The sequence below is a fragment of the Eptesicus fuscus genome, chromosome 13 (assembly GCF_027574615.1).
Source record: "Eptesicus fuscus isolate TK198812 chromosome 13, DD_ASM_mEF_20220401, whole genome shotgun sequence".
Taxonomy (NCBI): domain Eukaryota; kingdom Metazoa; phylum Chordata; class Mammalia; order Chiroptera; family Vespertilionidae; genus Eptesicus; species Eptesicus fuscus.
In genome coordinates this window covers 13,622,742-13,646,562 of record NC_072485.1, presented here as the reverse complement: position 1 = coordinate 13,646,562, position 23,821 = coordinate 13,622,742, and the positions used below count along the sequence as shown (strand labels likewise).

At 41.4% G+C, this 23,821-nt stretch overlaps 1 protein-coding gene across 1 annotated transcript in view; it reads right to left on the bottom strand.

Moving 5' to 3' along the window:
- DDX10 (DEAD-box helicase 10) overlaps positions 1-23,821 on the bottom strand; it is a 256,489-nt gene that overhangs the window by 13,020 nt on the left and 219,648 nt on the right. Inside the window, exon 17 of the mRNA XM_008156071.3 lies at positions 4,208-4,344. Within this exon, the coding sequence (XP_008154293.2) occupies positions 4,208-4,344 (137 nt within the window). The remainder of the gene's footprint in view (positions 1-4,207; positions 4,345-23,821) is intronic.

Here is a 23,821-nt window from a genome sequence, read left to right as displayed (position 1 = left end):
AGCACCAAAACTCTATACTTGTTTTGCAAAATAGCACACACCAAAGCTTAGAGCCTCCGACTGGGTCGGGCATCTGCTGTTGACGAGCAGGCTGACACCCCTCTGCACCCATATTTCACAATTTTATATCTGATAATAAATAGAGCTATTAATGATGACATTCTTAAAATTCCTTAAAAGGAACTCAAGGTGACATTATTCTCATTGTCCCTGGGACCATATTGAAAGCAAGAGTCTCTTTTTGTCATGCTAACTTATAGGACCTGAATCTTGCATGTCAGAATCTCTTTGGAATCTCAGTGGTAGAGATGACAATTCTGATCACTGTACAGAAGGTGGAGGATGGTTTAAAGTGACTGTGGCTGTGCACTGAGTTGAGGAGGAAAGAGGTATAAAATCCTATCAGACCTCCCTGAGGAGAAATTATTGACTCCAGATTCAGCCATTCTCCATTAAGGCTCTCTTTTGCCTATTTCCTACTAAGTGTCTTTCCATGTAGAGAGACAAAAGTGTTACCCATATTGAATATTTATGAATGTCACAAAAGTGAAGGGGAAAAAATACACAAAGAAAACTTCCAAAGAAACTAGCTATGCTATTACCTTGGTAATAGCCATTTTCCATTTGGTGTATTTAGTCCCTTAAGAGTACATTCATTTCTGAAAATGCAAAGTTAATACTCAGAGAATAACCTACAGGGCGAAAGAAGATGACCAAGAGGCTAGAACACTCACTGTTCCTAAAACTACAGAGTGGAGGTTAGAAACAATGCAGCAAATAAAACCTGTGAGCACGCCTTGAGGACACGCTAATCTGACACCATAAAATCATAGCATCTAGTCATGCATGGAAGGCAAAGAAAAAAGATGTAGCCAAACTGCAACAACCCAGGAAACTGTACTCGTGCTACTGTTATAATTAGCAGTACCAGCAGCAATTACCACTGTCAAAATTCTAGTGTGTATGGATTTACTTGTGAATGTTTTCTTAACCAAAACAATTTTGGATTTAGTTTATATATATATATATATCATTATTCATTGCCATTGAAGTGATTTTAAGAAAAGAGGCAAAAGGAGAAAAATGGAATTTAGACTATAAATACAAATTTCACATGTAACTTATCCTAAAATCCTGCCTTCTAGCCCAGGAATGGCAAACAGGTTTTATATTGTGTTCCAATCCCAACTGATTAATAAAGGCTATACTGAGAAGGATTGCTTGGACCAAGTGGAAAGTAATGGATGAAGAAGGACGGGGAAATTAAACACCAGAAATATGTACCTGCCATTCTGGGTCTAGTCCAGTGGCTCTCAACTGTGGGCGTTTGCTCCCCAAGGGGTATCTGCAATGTCTGAAGATATTTCTGGTTGTCCCGACTGGGAAGGTGCTCATAGTAGAGGCCAGGGAGGATGCTAAACAGCTGACAATCATTCCCAAGCACTCTCCCCGACCCCCCAAAGAATTATCTGGGCCAGAATGTCAGTAATGTTAATGCTGGGGAACCATGTTCTAGTCTAATCTATCCTATAGTCCATGGATCAGGTTTTCAGCCAAATGAAAACCAACTTGTCTTCAGGAAGTTTCCGGAGCTACCTCTCCTAATGCTAGAGCAACTCCACATGACTTGACTGAAGTATTAGAACTAGGGAATCTGTTAGATCTGGGCAGTTCACACTGTCCCTCACTTGTATTGTGATCACAGACAAATTACTATTTTATTTGAATAGAATAAGAAGGAGTTTGACTGGACAATCACTGTTGGTAGGCAAAAGACACACTGCTAAAGAAGCCCTTTAAATGGCTCAAGAAATAAAGCCCTTGCTGATATTCTCTTCTACAAAAGAATTTTTCTTCAGCTTATGGTAAGTTTACCAATTTCTCTCAATTTCAATGAATGCAGAGTTACTACTAGCTGTGCCTGAATTAAAATTATTTTAATTTTTATGTAATGCTTAAATATTTTGTCTGAACACTTACCTTTTTTAAAATTTTTTTCATGTTTATTTGTTTACTTTATTTAGAGAGAGGGAGGGAGAGAGGAAGGGAATGGGGAGGGAGTGGGGGGGGGGGGGAGAAAGGGGGGAGACAATCAGTTGCCTCTCGCTCATGCCCCAACCAGGGACTGAACCTGCAACCTTGGGACCTGGGTATGTACCCTGACTGGGAAGTGAACCCATCACCTTTTGGTGTATGGGATGATGCTCGAAACAACCAAGCCACACCAGGCAGGGCTGAATCTTTATCTTTAAGTCAGAATGCTTTGGCGTCTCAAGGTACTTCTATCTCCACGTTCATCACCATTATAACATCTGAACTTGGCTTCTTCCAATTCTCCACCCATCTATTCTGTCATCTCCTGTATCATTTAAGCTATCAGGACCAACTGCATAGCTGTTTATTACTATATATCCTTTTTTACTCTATAAATATTTTCTATCAATCAATTCAAATATTTCAGCGTCTTCTTTGTGCCTATGACATTAATGTTAGGAATAGCAGTAAAGACTGGAGGAGCTGGAGGTGTTGGTACAAAAAGAATGAGTTTCTAGCTACAAAGCATTTACAAGCTAATTAAGAGGCTAACACACATAAAGTATTAAACAACCAATCATATTAACTAGGTGGTAGCAAGGAAATGTCAATCTGAGAGTAAGAAATGCCAGAGAATGAAATGAAATGTCTGCTATACACAGATTAAGGATGACCCAGAAACTATCATATAAAATGTTAGGAAAAATTCCTTATGGATCAGATACAGAAGGGATACTTAAAAGGCTGGTTCTCTGTGTTAGAGGTGTTAGACAGATGTGCCAAGTATGGCTGCATGGCAAACTGGAAGAACCGATTGATGTTCCCTCCAGAGAGTAAACATACACAGACACATTTGGAAGTTAATGTTATAAAGCCATATGTGTAAGTTAGATTACATCTATCAGAATGGAGATCCCTTAAACCACTCTCACAGAGAGACATTTATGTAAGCATAAAGGAGCAGCAAACTTAACCATAGCATAGTTCAGGTTTCAACATGTGCACTAAGGAACTTTCTGAAGCAAAGTATGTATGTTTACTCTTAAAAGTTAATTTCTAAAGATTAGGAATATGACCTGGACCTAAATTATTTAAGCCCATGTCAGACATTTATACATTTTTCTAAACTCTAATTAAATTATTTTCATCTATGGTGCCTCCTGTGGTAGTAAAGCTAATACTCCCTTGTCAGCAAATACACTAGAACGCTATTATAGCCACTACCTAAGTGTCCAATAGCAAATGTCTTGAGTTTCTAGCATTACTTGGTAAGACTGCATTTTGGACAACATTCTCACTATTACAGAATAATTTAAATGAGCACAAAATTAAAATGAAGAGTAACTGAAGTTATCTCCCTACAGCATTTTCTTCTCGGGAGATAATCTTTTTAAGACCGTTTCTTAATGTTGTTCTTACTTAAAACCAGATTATAGCTCTCTGTAGCCTATTTCTCCAACTCTACCTGGGCTAGCATTTAGGGGTCCCATTAAGCTTTCTCTTCCCTTCAATCACATTAGCTTAATCTGTCATTAGAATCTACCTTCTGCCTAAATAGACACATTGGTTTAGAATGCCCATGAGTTCAATGTCCTCAACTTTTAAATCAATAGACTCTCAATGTAATCTAATACATAGTATTCTGAAAACAAATGCTGAACAAGCCACACTTTTCACATTTCATCTATTTTGGACAGGTAGCAAAGAAGTCCACATTACAAATGAACAGACTTTTAAAATGAGCGAATTTGCCAAGGGCTATTTATATATAAGCTTTCCATTATATTATGCATATGTTACTTAATTTTATATCACAGAATGTGAAAGTATAATGGCTCTCTTTTTAAAACTCAGAGACAATTTTTAACAACATTTTCAAGAGTTCTTTGACAGTGAATCAAAATCCTGCTTCTGTCTGCAATAAATATACCCTAGTGCATCAAATAATTAAGCATAATGAATTCCCAAAGAAAGAGACAAGAGGAAAAAAAATAATAGAGAAAGAAAAAGAAAATGCAACTTTTATAACACCCTTACATTTGTTGACAGGGATTACAGAAAAAGTAAGAGAGCCCTTAAAATGATGAGAAGAGCATGAGACATTTGTTTCTACATCTTTTGAATTAAACAGAGAAGACTCATATAGTTAATGCCACCAATGATAGAAACATACCTAATATTATTTTCCATTTCTTCACTATCTGATTCTTCAGAGCTTCTGTACTTATCTGGATCTGGAAGTGTGCTTGGATCAAATCCATCATCATCATCATCACTCCAATCCAGAAAGGCTTCTTCTTCATCTTTGGCCTAAGAAAACACAAGGGAAATTGTGGTATAAGAAAACAGCTAATAAATACTCAGGTCTTATTTCTAGACACAACTAAATACTCCTCTAACTGAGATCCTCAAATTAGAAGCCTTCTATTCTGGTGAAAGCCTCTATATGATTTTCAGAGCCATAATGATTTGCAAAGAGAAAGAAAACAAGTCATTTCAAAAATAAAATACTGTTTTGAAAGTAAATCATTATTAAGTCTCTCAAATGTAATATGGGGGAAAACAGTCAGTTCTGTTACTTCCATATAACACAACTATCAAAAAATCCTATATAATAAAAGGGTAATATGCAAATTGACCAAACAGCAGAACAACAGGTCACTATGATGCACACTGACCACCAGGGGGCAGACGCTCAATGCAGGAGCTGCCCCCTGGTGGTCAGTGTGCTCCCACAGAAGCCCTGAGCTGAGCTCACGGCTGGTGAGCGCAGCGGTGGTGGTGGTGGGAGCCTCTCCCATCTCTGCAGTAATTCTGAGGATGTCCAACTGCTGGCTTACGCCCGCCAGACATCCCCCGAGGGCTCCCAGACTGCAAGAGGGTGCAGGCTGGGCTGAGGGACCCCAACAAGTGCACAAATGTCATGCACCGGGCCTCTAATAAAGTATAAAATGAAGTTGTCAGTGCTCCCGTCCACACATGTGTAAATGTTAAAACTACCCAAATTATTAGGTGAAAGTATAAAAGGCCAGGAGTGAGAGTATAGACACCCTTTTTGCCCTATGATTTTGATCATTTTATAACCACAACAATCTAAGTTTTAAAATAATCAGATGAGTACAAATTCATTAACAGTATGGGTCCTTCTAAATTCAAGTGTAAGTATAAAGTCAATAAGAACAATGGGAAAAGGAAAGAAATAGCAAGAGATAAGAAAAGCACCAACATGGATGAACTTGGGAACTATCCAGTTTCGTACAAGTAAGTAGGTAGGTGGGCCATTTTTGCTTTTGTTTCATGGTAGTTTATTTTTGTCAAAGAATAAAGGATACAATGTCAAAATAAACTTACTATACATTTATGTAATAAACATCCATTATAACCAATTTATTTCTGGCATACTAGTTTTGTCACCTAGTAGATAAGAAATACAAATGAGCATTTCTACTTGCATTTAAAAGATTATAATTTCTCTCAGCTGACATGTTTATAATTCTTCTTCACACCACATGAAACAAACTTCAGTGATTATTTTCAAATATTTTTTCCCATAAACTAAAAACTCAAACTGGCACAGCAATGGAACATGCAGGCTACTACAGAAGTCCTCTAACACTCTGAACAGCTCTCCTTTGGTAAGTCTACACGTAACAAAAGAAATAAGATGTAAGAAAATAAGGATTAGTCACCAGTGCTTAAGTTCATTATTGCTTTTTGGTGAAGCTCCCTTCTAAAAATAAAGGGTCTGGAGACAAATATCAGAGGGGACAAGGTTGCCACCAGGAGCAATAAGCAGCACACCTGACAGCAGACTACACAGTCCACTTGGAAATAATCAAGGATGTCAACAAAAACTGAATATCATCATATACTCATGAACCCTAATCTCCTGGGCTACCAGATACTTCTAATTTTCCAGCCTGGTGCTCTCAGAGGAATGTGCTGTCTGAAGGTGGAGACCGAGAACGATTTTCAAGATGTTTGGTCTCAGGTAACCTCTACACTTAAAAAGTACAAACTCACTGCAGTGGGTAAGAGGAAACCATTGAAGAGTAATTAAATTTGCACCTCAGAGATGCTGGCAGCAATGGGAAGGGCAGTTAAAGGAAACAAGATTTGAAGGTAATATTATTAAAAACACAATAATCCAGGTGAGCAGGGGATTCAATAAAGACTTTGGCAGTGGAGATGGAGGTGGGGGCATGCATGAAAGATGTTAAGGAAGGAGAATCAACTAGACTGTGGACCAATATATTAGGGGAACATTATATATTCCAGAGAATCAGTGTGCACAGAAGCATAACTGTGCATGTTAAATATGGTCTAAGAAAGCAGTTTAGTAAATACCATGAAGATGCCTTAGGAAAAATGCTGTTATTCAGCTATTACATGTGCCGGAAACACTACTAGGTTCTGGAGGTGCAGCCATGAATAAGACACAGTCCTGCCCTGATGATCAACTGTCCTGAGATAGTTACCCACACAAACACTAACAGGAAATCCACGTTTTGCTAATTCTGATGAACAGTCAATGAGAGTGAACTGATTCCACTGGCCCTGCTCAATGCCCAACATCTGCTAGAATGGTCTTCCACTTGTGGACCCCTAACATGTAGCTGATATGAACCCTCCCCTCCAGTATGTCTCTTTCTCTCAGCACTTGGGCACCGCTGGGTTGGAAGGGGCAACCACTTCTCTCCGACTAATCATTCTCCCTCTCTTTCCACCCTCCCAGCTAAAACAAACAAGAACCAAGAAGCCCTGCGTTCACACTCACACTCCTCTAGACGCCCTGAGGAGGTTGGGGGGAAGTAGGTCACACACACACAAAGATCAGGGTCACCTCTATGAACTGGCTGTTCCTGAAACATAGTTTCAGAACTTCTGAGGAAAATACTTCACCTAAAATAGGAATGGTTTTTCCTAAAATAGTTACTTGGAAGATTCAATTACAAGTACAAGTAGGGCAGATGAAAATATCTGGAAAAGAAATGTAACCTGGTTAGTTTTTACTTTGTTTTCAGTTCTGATGACGGAAGAAACAGATGAGAAGTAGCCTTCATTCTCCTGTAACCAATTTACAAAATGCTCTGACACACATTATCTTACTTGATCTTCAAACCCTATAAAGTAGGAAGAAAAAGGATTCTTGTTCCCATTTTCAAAATTGAGAAAGTGAATTAGATGACTACATAACTTAACCAAGGTCATGCAATCCTGGGCATCCGCCAGGTCTTCTACATCACCCTGAATCTCAACTTTGATCATTAAAGCTTTGAATTTGCTGCTTATACTATTCTCCAGAACCAAGCATATTTTATAAATTTCATGAAACACATCCTGGTGCTTTCTATGTCAACTTGTATGTGCCCATTTCACTCCCAGTTCTCCCAAGCTCTGTTCTCTCATGTGAATATTGCACCAGTTTCCTAACCAGTCTCCCTGTACCCCCTCGCTCCTCCGCCATCACTCCAATTCTCTGCTGTAATTAGAATGTTAGTTTTATATTTTTTTCAATAAGTTTCTATTCTACTTGTGTCTATCACCTGCTTCCAACCTTTTAAGCCACACTCTCTTTCAGGGGCTGGAACAAGTCAAGCCCCTTGACACCCAGGAGTCTCCACACCTGCTGTTTCTCTACTTGGAATCCTCCTCTACTTCCTCTTGCCTGGTCTGTGGTGTTTTCTTGACACCAAACACGTTGCGTCTTTGACATCAATTCTCCAGCACCAAATGAGTCTCCAACAATTCAATTCTGACACCAAGCAGAGTTAACCCAGACCCCATGGGTAAAAGGACTCAGTCCCACAAGAACAGCCACACTTCAGATTCCACCTGTAAATAGGATCTCCAAGCCACCTTCACTTCTGCCTGGCTGACTACAAATTCAGGGGCTCTCACACTCCCTCCTCAGATTTGATAATTCTCTAAGTGACTCAGAACTTGGAAAAGTGCTATAGTTATGATTACCAGTTTAATTATTAAAGGGTGCAACTCAGAAACAGACAAACAGAAGAGATGCACAGGGCAAGGTATGGAGTGGGGACGGGTGCAATGCTTCCATGGCCTCTCAGATGAGCCACCTTCCCAGACCATCAAGGGATTCACCAACATGGACATTCTTGGAATCTTATTGTTCAAGAGTTCTTTTCAGGAAGTAATATGAATTAAAAAGCAGAATGTCAACTTTGACACCTCAAAACTTCATGAGGAAAAATTTCAAAATTCATGATAAACTCTGATACTGAAAATCAATGTAAAGACTGTGAAGAAAATTTTAGAGAAAAGTTATTCAAAATATTTTTCTCACTAATATAGAACTTCATAACAACTTTCTAAAAAAGAATTGAGAACATGATACTTCATAGTTTTCAAATTTAAAAAAAAAAGTTCTGACTGCTATAGCTAGCCAACCATCTTCAGTAGTAAGAGATGGACTGATTTTTGAGATTTACCTAACCTATAAATCCCAGGTATGAAGTTACTTAGAGGAGAAATTACTGACACTTTATTTCTGAATTATAAACCCAAAAAGTTAATGATATTATTAAATGTGCCTGTTGAAAGTGAGCATCTATCTTCTAAGGCAAATGTGCAGAACAGTAAACACAGGAGCAGCTGATAGTGCTGAGAAATCACTGCTCCTTCTAATAATATTGTAATACTAATTGAAATACCTTAAAATATTTTCAGTGTATTTCTGTCTCCTAGAAATGTATTCCATAATGGTGATGTTGGACCTAACGCTGATTTGTATACTTGGTGTATAAATCAGAGTATATTTTGTGCACTTGTATTGGCTGAATTGCCACTGAAAACCCTCACTTTGATCAAGGGTTCTGGCCTCTTCAATTGTGGGGATTCTGCTCAGAAACATCTGTGTCCTTCCTAACATCCAGCATTTATGAAAACAGGCAACGCAAAGGAGAGGAAGGCAACACATTTAAGCTCTACGCCTAACCATAAAGGCATCTGAGAAGACAAAAGGGATGCAGAATATTGGGGAATGCTAAAAGCAATATCCAGGGAACAAATAGAATTTAGGCAAAGGACACCTCGTTACAGAATTTCCCTCTTAAAGCTAGTAGAATTTAACCAAATTTCACTCAGTGACTTCTTTATTTTTTCCAAGCATTCCAAAACCATAGGAATATTTGATTGAAGGACTGTGAAGAGGCACTATAAATACACAAGAAGTAAACATAGTTAAGTATGGCAGACAAAGGGCTGGCACATGAATATTCAAAGCCTCAAAGAGCAAGTCCCAAACCTGGAAGATCTTCAGAATCAGGTATCCAACAACCGCTGACTGCACACTCACTGAGCACTGCTATTAAAGAAGGTGCAGTATGCAACAGCACAGCAGAAGAGACTATGATTCAGCATTTTAACATTAGTAAGACTTTCAGCAAAATACAATTTCTTCTAAAACTGCTTTGTACAAAATTCATTATTCTTCCTGTTGCTTACTCATTTGGTTATTTGATACATGAATATCTCCCAGAGCTCAACGGAGTACTGAGAATGCTAAAATTTCATAACACCCTATTAAATACTATTGAATTTCATTGTTGATCATCTTTGTTTCTCATTCTCTGCTTTCCAGAGGAAAGTTACACTAAATATTAAATAATACAAATTACAAGCCCAGTTTGCCATTCTTCTCACAATAATGAAAACTTTAATATGAGTCACAAGACTCTGATTGGATCGTTCCACCAGTGGCTAGCTGTGTGACCTTGAGACAATTTACTAACTCAGGGAGCCTGTTTCCTCATCTGTATGTAACCTAAACACTGCCATCTACCAGTCAATGATGCTGTGAGCACTAAATAAGAAGTGTTTGAGGAAATCCACAATAATGGTTATCATCATTAACAACTGTGCAAACTAAAAAAGATATTCCAGCAATTTGGTGGTCTTATCCTTCTTAAGTACTCTCATGCTTTCTCCAAACCAAATTTTAACTTGGGCAGAAATGTGCAACAGATTTAAATCTCCTTAGGAATTTGTGCAATAGATTTAAATCTCCTTAGACAAACATGTTTAGGAAAACAAAAGATTACACACAAAAGAGAATATAATTGGAATTATAAAAATAATCTATATGTATAAAACCCTGATATGCAAAGAGACCTAAAGGCGGTACTGAACAACCCGTCGCTATGATGTGCGTTCACCACCAGGGGGAGCACACGGAACATGGCAGGAGTCTGCAGAAAGTGGTAGAGCGCAGAACATGGCGGGCATCGGCTGCGGAGGATTGGTGGAGCAGGGGAGCAGGTGAGCAGGACTCCAGACCAAGGCAGGGCGCAGGTCGCTGTCATAGGGGTGAACCTCTGGTGGTTACTGAAAATTCTTTGCTCCCGCACACCGTGGTCCCACCAGGCACTCGCACCCGCAGTCGACTCCTGCTGCTGGTCCCCATTGCTCGGTGCTGTCAGTGGGTACGAGTGGCAGCTGCCAGCCCTGATCGCCCCTGAGGGATTCTCCACCTCCCCCTGCTCCTGAGGGGCGATTGGGGCAGAAGTCGCCACTCACACCTGCTGGCAGCGCTGGCCCTGCTCACACCCGCTGCTGGTGCCGGCCCCAACCACTCCGTGCCATCAGCGGGTGCGAGCAGGGCCGGAGCCTTCAGTTTGTGGGAGCGGTGGTGGTGGCGGCCCTGCTGGCAGTCAGGGTACTGGGGGCCATGACAGGAGGGTCCGGGCGGGGGCACAGAGGATGGGCTGAGACCTGCCCCCATGCCCACCGAAGCCTTGTGGCCCACAGTTCCTTTCAAGGTGCACAAATTCGTGCACTGGGCCCCTAGTTAAGGTTATAAAAGATGTTAGAATGAACCAGAGTACTTGTGGAAGGTGGTTCAAGCATAAATAAAAGCACTACTTGGTAAATCAACCAGTGAATAGTCTGATGAATGGAGTATTACTCAACAACAACATTCTGATACATGCAACATCATGGATGAATCTCAATGTATCTTATTAAGTAAGAAAGGGCAAACAGCAAAAGCTACATACTCAACTGCTCTATTTACATAAAATTCTGGAAAAGGAATATCTATCAGGAAAGAAGACAGATCAGTGATTACCAGGAACTTAGGTTGGGAGGAGACAGCAAGAAATAAGTTTTTGAGATGATGGAACTATTCTGTGCCTTTAATGGTGGAAGATGCACAACTCCCATGTAATTGTCAAAACCCTAGAAGTGAATATCACAAATAGTGAATTTTACTATATGTAAGTTAATAAATATAGGACCCCCTCCTAGAATATTTTGATATTTAAAAGTGTGTCCACAATGCAACATAATTACTCCTACATGCTTCACACTTCATTTATAAAAATGTGAGATACTGTGTTTAATCCATAATTATTTCACTTGAATATATCATTCTGGCACTGGGTCAGGTTTGGATAGAACGACTGCCATGAGTGCTTATATACTCGTAAGATGAATTTTTTTATTATCCCAACTAACATATGATTCACGTAGGCACTGGTGACTTCACCATGTGACTCTCACCTGCAGTAATACCTTTTCAATCCACAACACATAGACTAACTCTGTTCAACTTTCTGTCAGCCAACCACTGCTGTAACTGTGTACATTACAGCTGAGAGGGGAGGCAAATTATGTATAACTATCATAACTGGGCAGCATACCCTGGAGGGCTCACGTACATGGAGACTGCTGCCTTAGAGCTATTATTCTCAAAGCAAGTATGGTCTTCACAATGAAAAAAGTCTAAACTGTCCCTAAGTTCCCTTAAAATTTCCAATTATATAATTGAAAAAAAAAAAACAACACACTGTGAGGTAATAAATATATATCAAACTGCTGAATAAATACTTTTATGAATCCATTAAAAAAAAAAAAGCCACAGTTGTTCTTAACTAGAAGTTGAAAAATTTTAAAGATAAAGTATTTTTAAAAAGAGTATATCTAAATAAGCAAAATACCACTTTCTAAGAAGTTCTGTATTTTGAATCATTAATTTTGTTATTTCCCACATATTTTGGTAACAAAATTAAGTTTTTATTTATAAAATTTAATAAATTAGCTTTAAGATAAGCCATGATAATATGTCTTAAATTCGCTCCCTTATTTGTTTTAGGCTTCTAGTTTCAAATTTAGTTAAAATAAATTATAAATTAAAATTAGAAAAAATCACCCTAGCTGGTTTGGCTCAGTGGATAGAGCGTTGGCCTGCAGACTGAAGGGTCCCGGGTTCGGCTCTGGTCAAGGGCACATGCCCGGTATGCTGGCTCAATCAATGATTCTCTCTGACCATTGATGTTTTTATCCCCCTCTTCCTCTCCCTTCCTCTCTGAAATCAATAAAAATATATTTTTAAAAATTAGAAAAAATCATGATTTCGAGCACATAATAAGCAATGGCTTATCATGAAAAATGACTGACAATTCTCATTTTAAATTGTATAAATACATCTTTTAAAATTCTACATAACAATCTCCATCTATAATATAAATGGATTATATTATAGAAAGGATAAAAATCTCAGTTACTATTGATTTCCTATATCTTTACCATCTTCACCTTAAATAAAGACAGTAAGGATGAATCAGGATGCTTCAAATTCATGTACTATTTCCTAATTCTCACTCTCCAGCTATAAATCTTCACAGCACCAACCGAGGACCTCTTCTGCTAAAGTGTATTAACCTCCTGCTCTCACGAGCTTTCCTTTTACTTTTTTTTTTTTTAAATATATCCTTATTGATTTCAGAGAGGAAGGAAGAGGGAGAGAGAGAGATAGACACATCAATGATGAGAGAGAACCATTGATTAGCTGCCTCCTGCACACCCCACACTGGCGATTGAGCCTAGGTTGCCGGCCCTGACCGAGAATCAAGCAGTGACCTTCTGGTTCATAGGTTGATGCTCAACCACTGAACCATGCCAGCCGAGCTCCTTTTACTTTTTTTCAATCAAGAAATTAATTAACGAGTTCACATGATTTTAATATTCAAGCTAGATTTTGATCAAGTTCACTTGTACAGTGAAAACCTTCACATGCTGAAACTGTCTATTCTGTCTCTATCCAGTTTGCCACACAGTCCTGTATATGTGGGTTTGAATAGAGGTACAATTAAGATAATCAATTTTCCATTCAGCAAAAGCAAAGAAAATGTTTTATATACACATGAGAAACCTATTTTGAGGAGATGAATAACTGGAAATCATAGCTAACTGATTGACTGCATAAATTTACATGCAATTTCATGTAAATTTACATGCAAATTACATGTACTTTCTCTGTTTGAAAAAAAATAGCTAATCTTGCATATCAATCTCTTTAATATTCTACTTAGCAACCAATGCTTCCCTGATAAGGGGCTGACAAAAAACAATTTCTGTATATCATTCAGGTGTTGAGCTAACATTAAATCATCTATTAATAGATAATTATTTAGAGATAAAGAGTTGAGACTACAACCCCTAGTGACCATATGTTTGAAAAACAATTTATTTTGTACAGTTTTCCAAAAGAAAAAGGTAGGCAGCCCTGATCAGTTTGGCTCAGTAGATAGAGCATCAGCCTGCGGACTGAAGGGTCCCAGGTTCAATTCTGGTCAAGGGCATGTACCTTGGTTGCGGGCACATTCCCAGTAGGGGGTGTGAAGGAGGCAGCTGATCGATGTTTCTCTCTCATCGATGTTTCTAACTCTCTAATCCTCTCCCTTCCTCTCTGTAAAAAAAAAATCAATAAAAATATTTTTTAAAAAAAGAAAGAAAAGAAAAAGGTAGGCAGCCCTGGCTGGTGTGGCTTAGTTGGTTAATTATCGTCCCATGCACAAAATGACTGCCAGTTCGATTCCTGATCAGGGCACATGCCCAGGTTGAAGGTTCGATCCCCAGTTGGGTGAGTGCAGGAGGCAACTGGTCAATATTTCTCTCTCTCTCTCTCTCTCTCTCTCAAATCAATAAAAACATATTTTTAAAAAAGAAAAAGGTAGGCAAATAAGCTGCTAACAGGAAAATAATAAAACGAACATTTTGGTGTATTTTCTAGAGGTATAGGCAATACATAGAAAAACCAATGTAATTATTTAGAGATTAAAATTTAAACATAGAAATAACAATGTCTAGAACATAAATATTTGTTTAATGAACAAATGTACAAATGGATGAAAATGTGTCAGAATTCCATATTTTACAGATAGGGAAATAGGATTAGAGAATTTAGGTATAGTTAGTGGTAGAGCTAGAACCCAACTCTTTGGGTTTTAATACAAAATTAATATAAAAGAACCAAATATTGCTCCCCTTCATCCATAACAGAAACTATTACTAAGTCAATGATGTTAGTAACGATAATCTTCAAATACCAATGTAAGTCTGAAACAATCACTATACCAAGAAACTACATACAAATTTGTGAACTCTCATGTGCACATCTTTTCCTTCCTTCCTTCAGCAAGCATTTATTGACAACCTAGTATATGCCAGTTTAGTAATAGTTCTATATTGTAAAGCATTTGCTCATTGAATTTCCTAATTAATGCCAAGACACACACATATATACACAAAAGAAACCCAAGAAGACAGTGAAGACTTCACAGAAGAGATAAAAAATAGTCGTGAGGATAAGTTAGAATGTGGAGGGCAATGGGAAAGGTAGAGGGGAAAAAGGAGAGTTTTCAGTGCAGTGAAGGACAGGAGTATAGTAGGAGCCCAGGCTAGAGAGTACACAAGGGCTAGCTTGGGAAAGGCCTGGAAGGCATGCTAGGGGAATCTGGAATAAATTCTAGAACCCAAGGGTATATAAAAACAAGGACTTCTTTTATCATGAAAAAAAAAATAGTGTAGATTCCTCCATCCTCATCTCCCCTCAAATGATAGTAACTGTACTTTTATCATCTTCAAGACTATACGCAATGACAAAAAGTACTATAGATTTAAAGACCCTTTTGAAATACGTATTTTTACTAATTCTAAAGTAACCACATATTTTCAAGTTAGTACAGGCATACCTTGGAGATATTGCTGGTTAGGTTCCAGACCACCCACAATGAAGCTAGTATCTTAATAAAGAAAGTTGCAATATTTTGCCTGGAGGGGGCCTGGCTTTCAATTTGTTTTAAAAAAATGCCATGTCTGTGAAGGGCAGTGAAATGAAGTACAATCAAATGAGGTGTGCCTGTGGTATGTACTTAGGAGAATTATTCAGTTTTGTCTTTTCATTTGAGGTGTGTTTTTAAAAATGCTGATTGCACAGCATTACTATAGGATGATAATACAAATGAAGGAAAACACAAATATAAAAATGGCAAAGCATATGGAACTACATCTGTTCTGACTACTACAGAAAGTATGAGACAGTGTGGCATTTCCCAGCTAGAGGGGCAGGCCTCCCAGGTCTGCAGAAGGTCTGTCTGGAGACCTGCAGAACTACTTGAACAGACTGTGGACACAACCGGGTGTGTGACACTCATCTTTGCCAATTTTATAGGAGTTTTTGTATCATCCCGGTAGCTCGTCACCTCTTTGCCCTATGTCCCCCTCCCCCCAAAAGTTCTGCAGACTTCTGCTGCTCACCAAATCCAAGTAACTAGTAGCACAATCCTGAGTGTAAATTATTCCAACATTGGGTGAGTGCAAGGTAAATTGTAGAGGATAAGAATGTTTAGGGTTGGGGCCTATCCAAGGTTCATTCCAGAACCACAGTATGAACGTAAGGTCAGGAGTACAGGCATTATGAAGGGGACTGACTCACAATTGCACTTTAAGGCAAAAAAAAGTGCAGAATTGTAACACTTTATTTCTATAAAGTCTACTTTTTCTTGGGAGAGCTGTTGAGCTGTATATCTGAAAAGGGCCACAGTGGAGGCTCCAATTATTAAAGCTTTTTGCCATACACTGCACAGACAGACTTAATTACCTGCCAGTTGATCCTGATTTCACTGGCTATGTTATAACCTCAGCTCTGTGCAGACTCCGATGAAGGATTCAGGAGAGTGATCATGATCTCTCGAGGGCCTGGTGACACAGGCACCACTACAGGATGATGCGAATGAAGGGAACCACCAACAGACTAGTTCAGAAATACAAAATCTCAGAATACTTAAAACCTATTCTGCTGACCACAAAAGATGGGTCATGAAAGGCTCACACTACCGTACAGTGAGCATAGCTGCTATAGGAGTCAAAGACGGAGTTCCAAGAGGGCTGGGGCACGTGGAGGGGCTTCATGGAAGGCGGGAAATGGGTGTGAGCTGAATGCTGAATAAAGGACAGTGTATGGAAAGATGGTAAGTGAACACACAGAAATGCTACTGAACACGGCACAGTGCGGAAAAGTTTATACTAGAGTAGATGTGTGTTGGAGGGGATAGAATAGGTGATAGCTAGCAGCTCAGAGCTAATTCTTATCATAAGTTATAGCAGGTCTGACCTGTACATCAGAGTTCTCTTCCCTAGTCTCAATCTTCTGCTTGTTATTTCTTTCCATGGTTCCTCCTTCCTTTCTAAATACATATATTATTCCATTATTTTATAATAAGCGTTTTCATGGGATCCCTCAATCCTCTGTGGAATGAAACTTGGTATAATGAACAAGTAAATCTGTGGTGGCATCAGGTTATGGAGGGCCCAGAGTGCTGAAAAAAAGGAGTATAATGAATGAGGAGGTCTACATAGGTTCGTAGGCAGGGAAGTGGCATAAGAAAAAGTGATACTTGAAAAAACTTCATCCTCTCTAATAAAATGGTAATATGCAAATTAACCATCACTCCGCTACACATGCCACGCCCTCCAGCCAAGCCACGCCCACCAGCCAATCAGGGCGAGTATGCAAATTAACCCAAACCAAGATGGCTACAGCCAGAGAGAGCAAGGTTTCCCAGGTAACAGAGCAAGCCAAGCTTTCCATAGCAGTTCCAGGCCTAAGTCTCCACTCAAGCTACAAAGTTTCAATTATAGAAGGTAAACAAATTCAAACAAATGGCGGCAGAATGGAGCTTGAGAGAGCAGGCCAGGGTTGCCAGCGGCAACAGGGGAAGCAAAGCTTTCTGCATACCCTGGCCGGGCTCACCTGCTTAAGGCTACAAAGTTTCAACTGTAGAAGGTGAATTAACTGCCACAGAAATGGCTGCCGCCCTGGAGAGAGCAGCAGGCTTGGCTCCACTCCAGGCTACAAAGTTTCAATTGTAGAAGGAAAATAAATCCCAGATACCAGGGCCTCTGCTTGGGTTGCCAGGGGGTGTGGCCAGCCTGCAAACCACCACAGGCCCCTCGCTCAGGCCACCCCACGCCCCAAGGGAACCCCACCCTGATCCGGGACACCCTTCAGGACAAACCAGCTGGCCCCCACCTGTGCACCAGGCCTCTATCTATCTAATAAAAGAGTAATATACAGATTGATCATCACTGCAACACACAATATAGCTGCCCCCATGTGGTCAAAGATCCTGCCCCCATGTGGACACAAGATGGCCACCACAAGATGGCCAGCAGGGGAGGGCAGTTGGGAGGCACCCGGCCTGCAAGGGAGGGCAGTTGAGAGGGACCAGGCTTGCAAGGGAGGGCAGTTGGAGGTGATCAACCTTGCAGGAGAGGGCAGTTAGGGGTGACCAGGCCGGCAGAGGAGGGCAGTTAGGGGTGACCAGGCTGGCAGAGGAGGGAAGTTGGGGGCAAACAGGCTGGCAGGGGAGCAGTTAAGCATCAACCAGGCTGGCAGTGGAGTGGTTAGGGGGTGATCAGGCTGGCAGGCAGAACGATTAAGGGCAATCAGGAAGGCAAGCAGGCAAGCAGTTGGGAGCCAGCAGTCCTGGATTGTGAGAGGGATGTCCGACTGCCCGTTTAGGCCCGATCCTGGTGGGATCGGGCCTAAACGGGCAGTCGGATATCCCTCCTGGAGTCCCAGATTGGAGAGGGTACAGGCTGGGCTGAGAGACAATCCTCCGCCGTGCACGAATTTCGTGCACCGGGCTTCTAGTTATAGTCATAAGATCCATGCTGAAGTGATACATTTTGTTTTATTCTTTTTAAAAAGCAGAAGTTGGCGAGGGTGCTAGAGCACTACAGGTACCAGGTGACCATCAGAAGACACTGAGAACAAAGCAGCAGCTCTAGAACAGCTGAGGACCTTACACACGGTCTGTAGATCCCACACAGGTCTCACTTGTCATTCCAGACAAGCTCCTAGTCTCTCTTCTCTCAGTAGCAGTTATCAGAGAGGTGTGGATTGATCATCCCTAAACTGATGGCCTATTTACAGGCTATTATCTTCCAGACACAGAACGGGGGTACCATATAGGTCTTATTCTTTCCTCATTCTTACTTTTCTATCAAATTATATTTACCTTTGTGAAAGAATTATAAATCTACCAAATACTCAGAACAGTGAAATTCTCAAAGGACATCATGAAGGCAGCCATGCACCTACATTTTAACAAGTACCTAAGATCTGTCTAGTCTGTAAAATCTAACCCTATGTTAAGAGTCATGTATTCTTAGCTTTTTAAGGAGATTCAATACACCTTTATGGAAATCTCTGCTACAGAAGAAATAAAATTGCTATTCTTTAACCTATTTAATTATTAAATAGGCTATTTACAAATCATTAAAACATATTTATTAAGGACTTGGTACATTATGCCTTAAATTTTCTTTAATATGCCTCATGGTCAAAACAATCAAACAACGTTCTTTTTTCTGAGGCTTCTCTTTTTCATTTTGGCTCTGCTGATATTGTGTGATGCTTTTAAGTCTTGGTTTACTTGTTTTACAGCAACCATGAAAGTACATAGTAAATAACTATTGCTAGAATTCAAGTTAGGCTAATATCAGCTACTGAATTTAGCATATTTTATATGGTTAACTGTGCTCTGGCTCAAGTTTTACAAGCTGTAAGTACTTTAAGGTCATAAATAAACTAAATCCCCCATTATTCAAACAAAACTGTGATATTCAATTAAGTAAAAACTGGAGAACAATGAACTTTTAGTAAAAGAAGCATTGTGTGGTATGGGTCATACAGATTCGGCTCCATCTCCTGTCAATCTGAGATCTATCTACACTAATAAAAGAGAAATATGCAAATTGACCGTACCTCCACAAGAAAAATCAGGAGTATGCAAATTAACCAAACAAATATGGCGGGTTAATCTGCATATGCAGGTGCAAAGCAGCCAGGACACCTGCTATGAGGAGGAGGGCGGGGGGTGAAGGGAGCTACAGGAGTGGTGCTCCGGCTGGAGCGGAGAAGACTGAAGGCTCCAACCGGAGCAAAGACTCCAGCTAGAGCAAAGATGGAAGGCAGTGGCCAGAGCAAAGGCCTGGGTCCCGGGTGCCGGAGAAAAACCGGTGCCAACAGCCAGGGGAAAGAAGGCCTATGGCAAGAATCTTTGTGCAATAGGCCTCTAGTCAATTATGTAATCACTAGAGGCCCAGTGCACAAATTTGTGCACGGGTGAGGTCCCTCTGGGTGGCCTGCAGGGATCAGGCCAAAACCCACAATCCAACACCACCTGCAGCTCCTACCTGCCACTCCCGCTCATCCTGGCTCCACTGTGCAGACCACAGGCTCACGCCCAATCAGTCCTGTGCCCTGCGCATCTGGCACCCTCCCAAGGGGAGTGGCCTGTGGGTTCAGGCTGAAACCAGCTCTCCGACATCCCCCGAGGGGGTCCCGGATTGTGAGAGGGCACAGGCCAGGCTGAGGAACCCCACCGGTGCACGATCTGGCCGAGGAGGGACTGTGGGAGGGCTCCAGGGCGTGTCCGGCCCATCTCGCTCAGTCCCAATGGGCTGGACCCCAGCAGCAAGCTAACATACCAGTTGAAGTATCTGCCCCCTGTGGTCAGTGCATATCATAGCGAGCAGTTGAGCAGCCTTAGCATGTCATTAGCATATTACGCTTTGATTGGTTGTTTGGTTGTTCTGCCGTTCGGTCTATTTGCATATTACCCTTTAATTATATAGGATATAGGACTAGAGGCCCGGTGCACAAAATTCATGCATGGGGGGGCCTCCTCAGCCCAGCCTGCATCCTCTCCAATCCAGGAACCCTTGGGGGATGTCTGACAGGGATCAGGCTTAAACCGGCAGTCAGACATACTTCTCACAATCCAGGACCGCTGGCTCCTAACTGCTCACCTGCCTGCCTTCCTGATCGCCCTTAACTGGCCCCCCTGCCAGCCTGATCACCCCTAACCACCTCTGCCTGCCGACCTGATCGCCCTTAACTGCTCCCCGCCGCCCCACCGCATGGTCGCCCCTTACTGCCATCCCTGCCAGCCTGGTCTCCCCCAACAGTCCCCTCTGCTGACCTGGTCACCCCTAACTGCCCCCCTACCAGCCTAGTTGCCCCCAACTGCACCCCTTGCCGGCCTGGTCACCCCTCATTGGCCCCGCTGCCGGCCTAGTCACCCCCAATTGTCCCCCTGCTGGCCTGGTTGCCCCCAACTGCACCCCCCCACCACTGGCCTGGTTGCCCCCAACTGCCCCCTGCCAGCCTGGTCGTCCCTCACTAACCCCCCTGCCGGCCTGGTCGCCCCACACAGCCTGCTGCTCAGTCATTTAGTCGTCCCTCACTAAAGCCCCTGCTGGACTTGTCGCTCCACTCAGCCTGTTCGGTTGTCCGTTCGGTTGTTTCAGATGTGATGGCCTCTGGCTCTTTATATATCCTACCTAATAGAGTAATATGCAAATTGACCACACCTTCACTACGCCTAAGCCACGCCCACCAGCCAATCAGGAGCAAATATGCAAATAACCCACCCAAGATGGCTACAGCCACTGAGAGCAGGAGGGTTTCCACAGTAACAAAAGAAGCCAAGCTTTCCGCGCCTCCTGTTGCCGGCCTAAGCCTCCACTCAAGGCTACAAAGTTTCAATTATAGAAGGTGAATTAACTACAACAGAAATCGCTGCTGGCCGCAGAGCCAGCAGCAGGCTTGGCTTTTCTCCAGGCTACAAAGTTTCAATTGTAGAAGGTAAATAAATTCCAGATACCAGGGCCTCCTCTTGGGTCGCCAGGAGGCGTGGCTGGCCTGCAAACCACCACAGGCCCCTCGCTCAGGCCACCCCACGCCCAAAGGGAACCCCCACCCTTCAGGGCAAACCAGTCAGCCCCCACCCATGCACCAGGCCTCTATCCTATCTAATAAAAGAGTTAATATGCAGGGGTCCCAGATTGGAGAGGGTGCAGGCTGGGCTGAGGGACACGCCCCCCCTCCATGCACGAATTTCATGCACCGGGCCTCTAGTATAGATATATAGATTATAAAAGCTGATGAAGGTAAGATACTGAATCATTAAGGAAAGATATCTATAAGGATTCTGGTATTTGTATTATCAATATGTTTACAAAGTACATTTTTTAAAAATACATTTTTTATTTATTTCAGAGAGAAATGGAGAGGGAAAGAGAGAGACAGAAATGTCAATGATGAGAGAGAATCATTGATTGGCTGCTTCCTGCACACCCCACACTGGGGATCGAGCCTGCAATCCAGACATGTGCCCTGACCAGGAATTGAACTGTGACCTCCTGGTTCATAGGTCAATGTTCAATCACTGAGCCATGCTGACCAGGTTCACAGCACATTTTTATATGTTGACTCTTTTTGTTGTTGTTCATCCTCACCCGAGGATATTTTTCCACTGATTTTTTTAAAGAGAGAGTGGAAGGGAGGGGAAGAGACAGAGAGAGAAACATTGATGTGGGAGAGACACATGGATTGAATGCCTCCCAAACATGCCCCGATAGGGGCTGGGGATCAAACCTGCAACCCAGGTACATGCCCTTGACCAGGAATCAAACCTTGATGTGCAGGCTGGTGCTCTAACCACTGAGAATACCAGCCAGAGCTACTATGTTGACTCTAATTCTCAAACAAATCTATTTGATGGGCTTTTTTGCTCTTTTATAGACTAAATCCTACCTAATAATAGACAAATATGCAAATTGACCACACCTTCGCTACGCCAAAGCCACGCCCACCAGCCAAAGCCATGCCCACCAGCCAATCAGGGCGAGTATGCAAATCACCCAACCAAGATGGCAGTTAATTTGCATACGCTGAGGGAGGGAGGAGTGAAGACTGAAGACAACTTATAAGGAAGAGGGAGGAAAAGCGGAAAGCAAGGTGTCTGCCAGAGGGAAAGCCCGGGCAGGGCGGGGTGGGGTGGGGCGGAGCAGGGCGGGTGCAGGCGCTGCGGCCACAACAGCGGCGGCAGCGGCAGCGCACGCGGCCGCAGCGGCCGCTTGCAGGATTCTTCCTGCAAATGGGCTACTAGTAAATAAATAAGACTCAGAGATCTTAAATATCTTGGCTGAAGGCCACAATGTTGGTAAATGGCAGGGTCTGGACTAGAAGTGGATCTTCTAACTACAAACTCTATGTTCTTATCACCAAATCACAACAGCTTATGTTGTAGAAACCTAGATTTTAACCATAGAGATGAATACCACGAAAATAGACTGGTTCAGCTTCAAAATAAAAAATGTTAGAGGGGGCTGAATTTGATCGATCTTGTCAGATATATCAACACCTACATCTCATTTCTGACATATTACCAGTACAGCATATCCAATTTCCCTGGTATAATGCTCTGATTTAAGCAAATTTCACCAGATGTGGTACAGTGAGCAGGGGTTCTGCAGCATAAACCTAGTCAGGGGTTCAGTCTTTCATGAGTCATGGGTGCAGACTGCAGTTCCATGGAGCATATACAGAAACAGTCAAGACGTGGCAATATTAATAACTATATTTGACTACAGATAGCAAAATGATATATGACCTTTACAACCAGAAGACAGTATACTTTACTTATTTAGGTCCTTACTGGATTTTGGTATAAAGCAAGTTCACTGGCCTCTTGGCCCACATAACTACAATGCTAAGGCAGTAGAGGCATATATAGTGAACATGTGTAAGTATTTTAAGATAACTGGAGCAATGCATGGTGTTGCAGATATCAATAAAATCACATTATCTGATAGCATCGTCACCCTTACTTGAATTTAATTTGACATTTCATACAGACAGATGATTTTTACAGTTCAGGGCCTACAACATAAATGGTTTGGTATCTTTAATTTCATTCTAATCATTATCCCTCTGCTGAGGAGACATGTTTATAAAGTGATTGACAGGGCTATTAAAATCCATGACTCATCTCATCTTACAAATAAGGCTTATAAGCACAAAAAACACTATCTCAAACAAAGCAATATACATTTCCTCTGGTTGAAAAAGTTAGAAAAACCAAGACTAATTTAGTAACTATAAAGAATGAAAAAAATCTTTAATATTTCTAGCCAATGTCACTAGCAGACTGATTTTCAGGTTACTTAAAATGTGAGTTCATTCTTTGCATCAAGAGAATTCACTAATGATCTGCTCAAAGCCTAATAAACTTCCTGTACCACAGTTTTTCTTAGGGGAAAATAACCCCAAAATGAAAAAAATAGAACAAAAACAAAAATAAGAACAACCTTTTTCTAAGCAGCTCATTTGCTAGACAGAGACAAATATCTGGGGGAAAAAATACTTCTACGATTTTAAGAAATGCTTTGCCATTTTTCTGTTTGGAAATAAGTATAAAGATCAACTAAGTTCTTTTGTGATGAATAGCCTTGACTTTTGTATTGGGTAAAGCAATATAGTACATGATACCTATACCGCCTATCCTATCTAATAAAAGAGTAATATGCAAATTGACCGTCACTCCAAGACACAAGATGGCCGCCCAATTTGGTCAAAGATGGCTGCCCCCATGTGGACACAAATGGCCACCACAAGATGGCCTGCAGG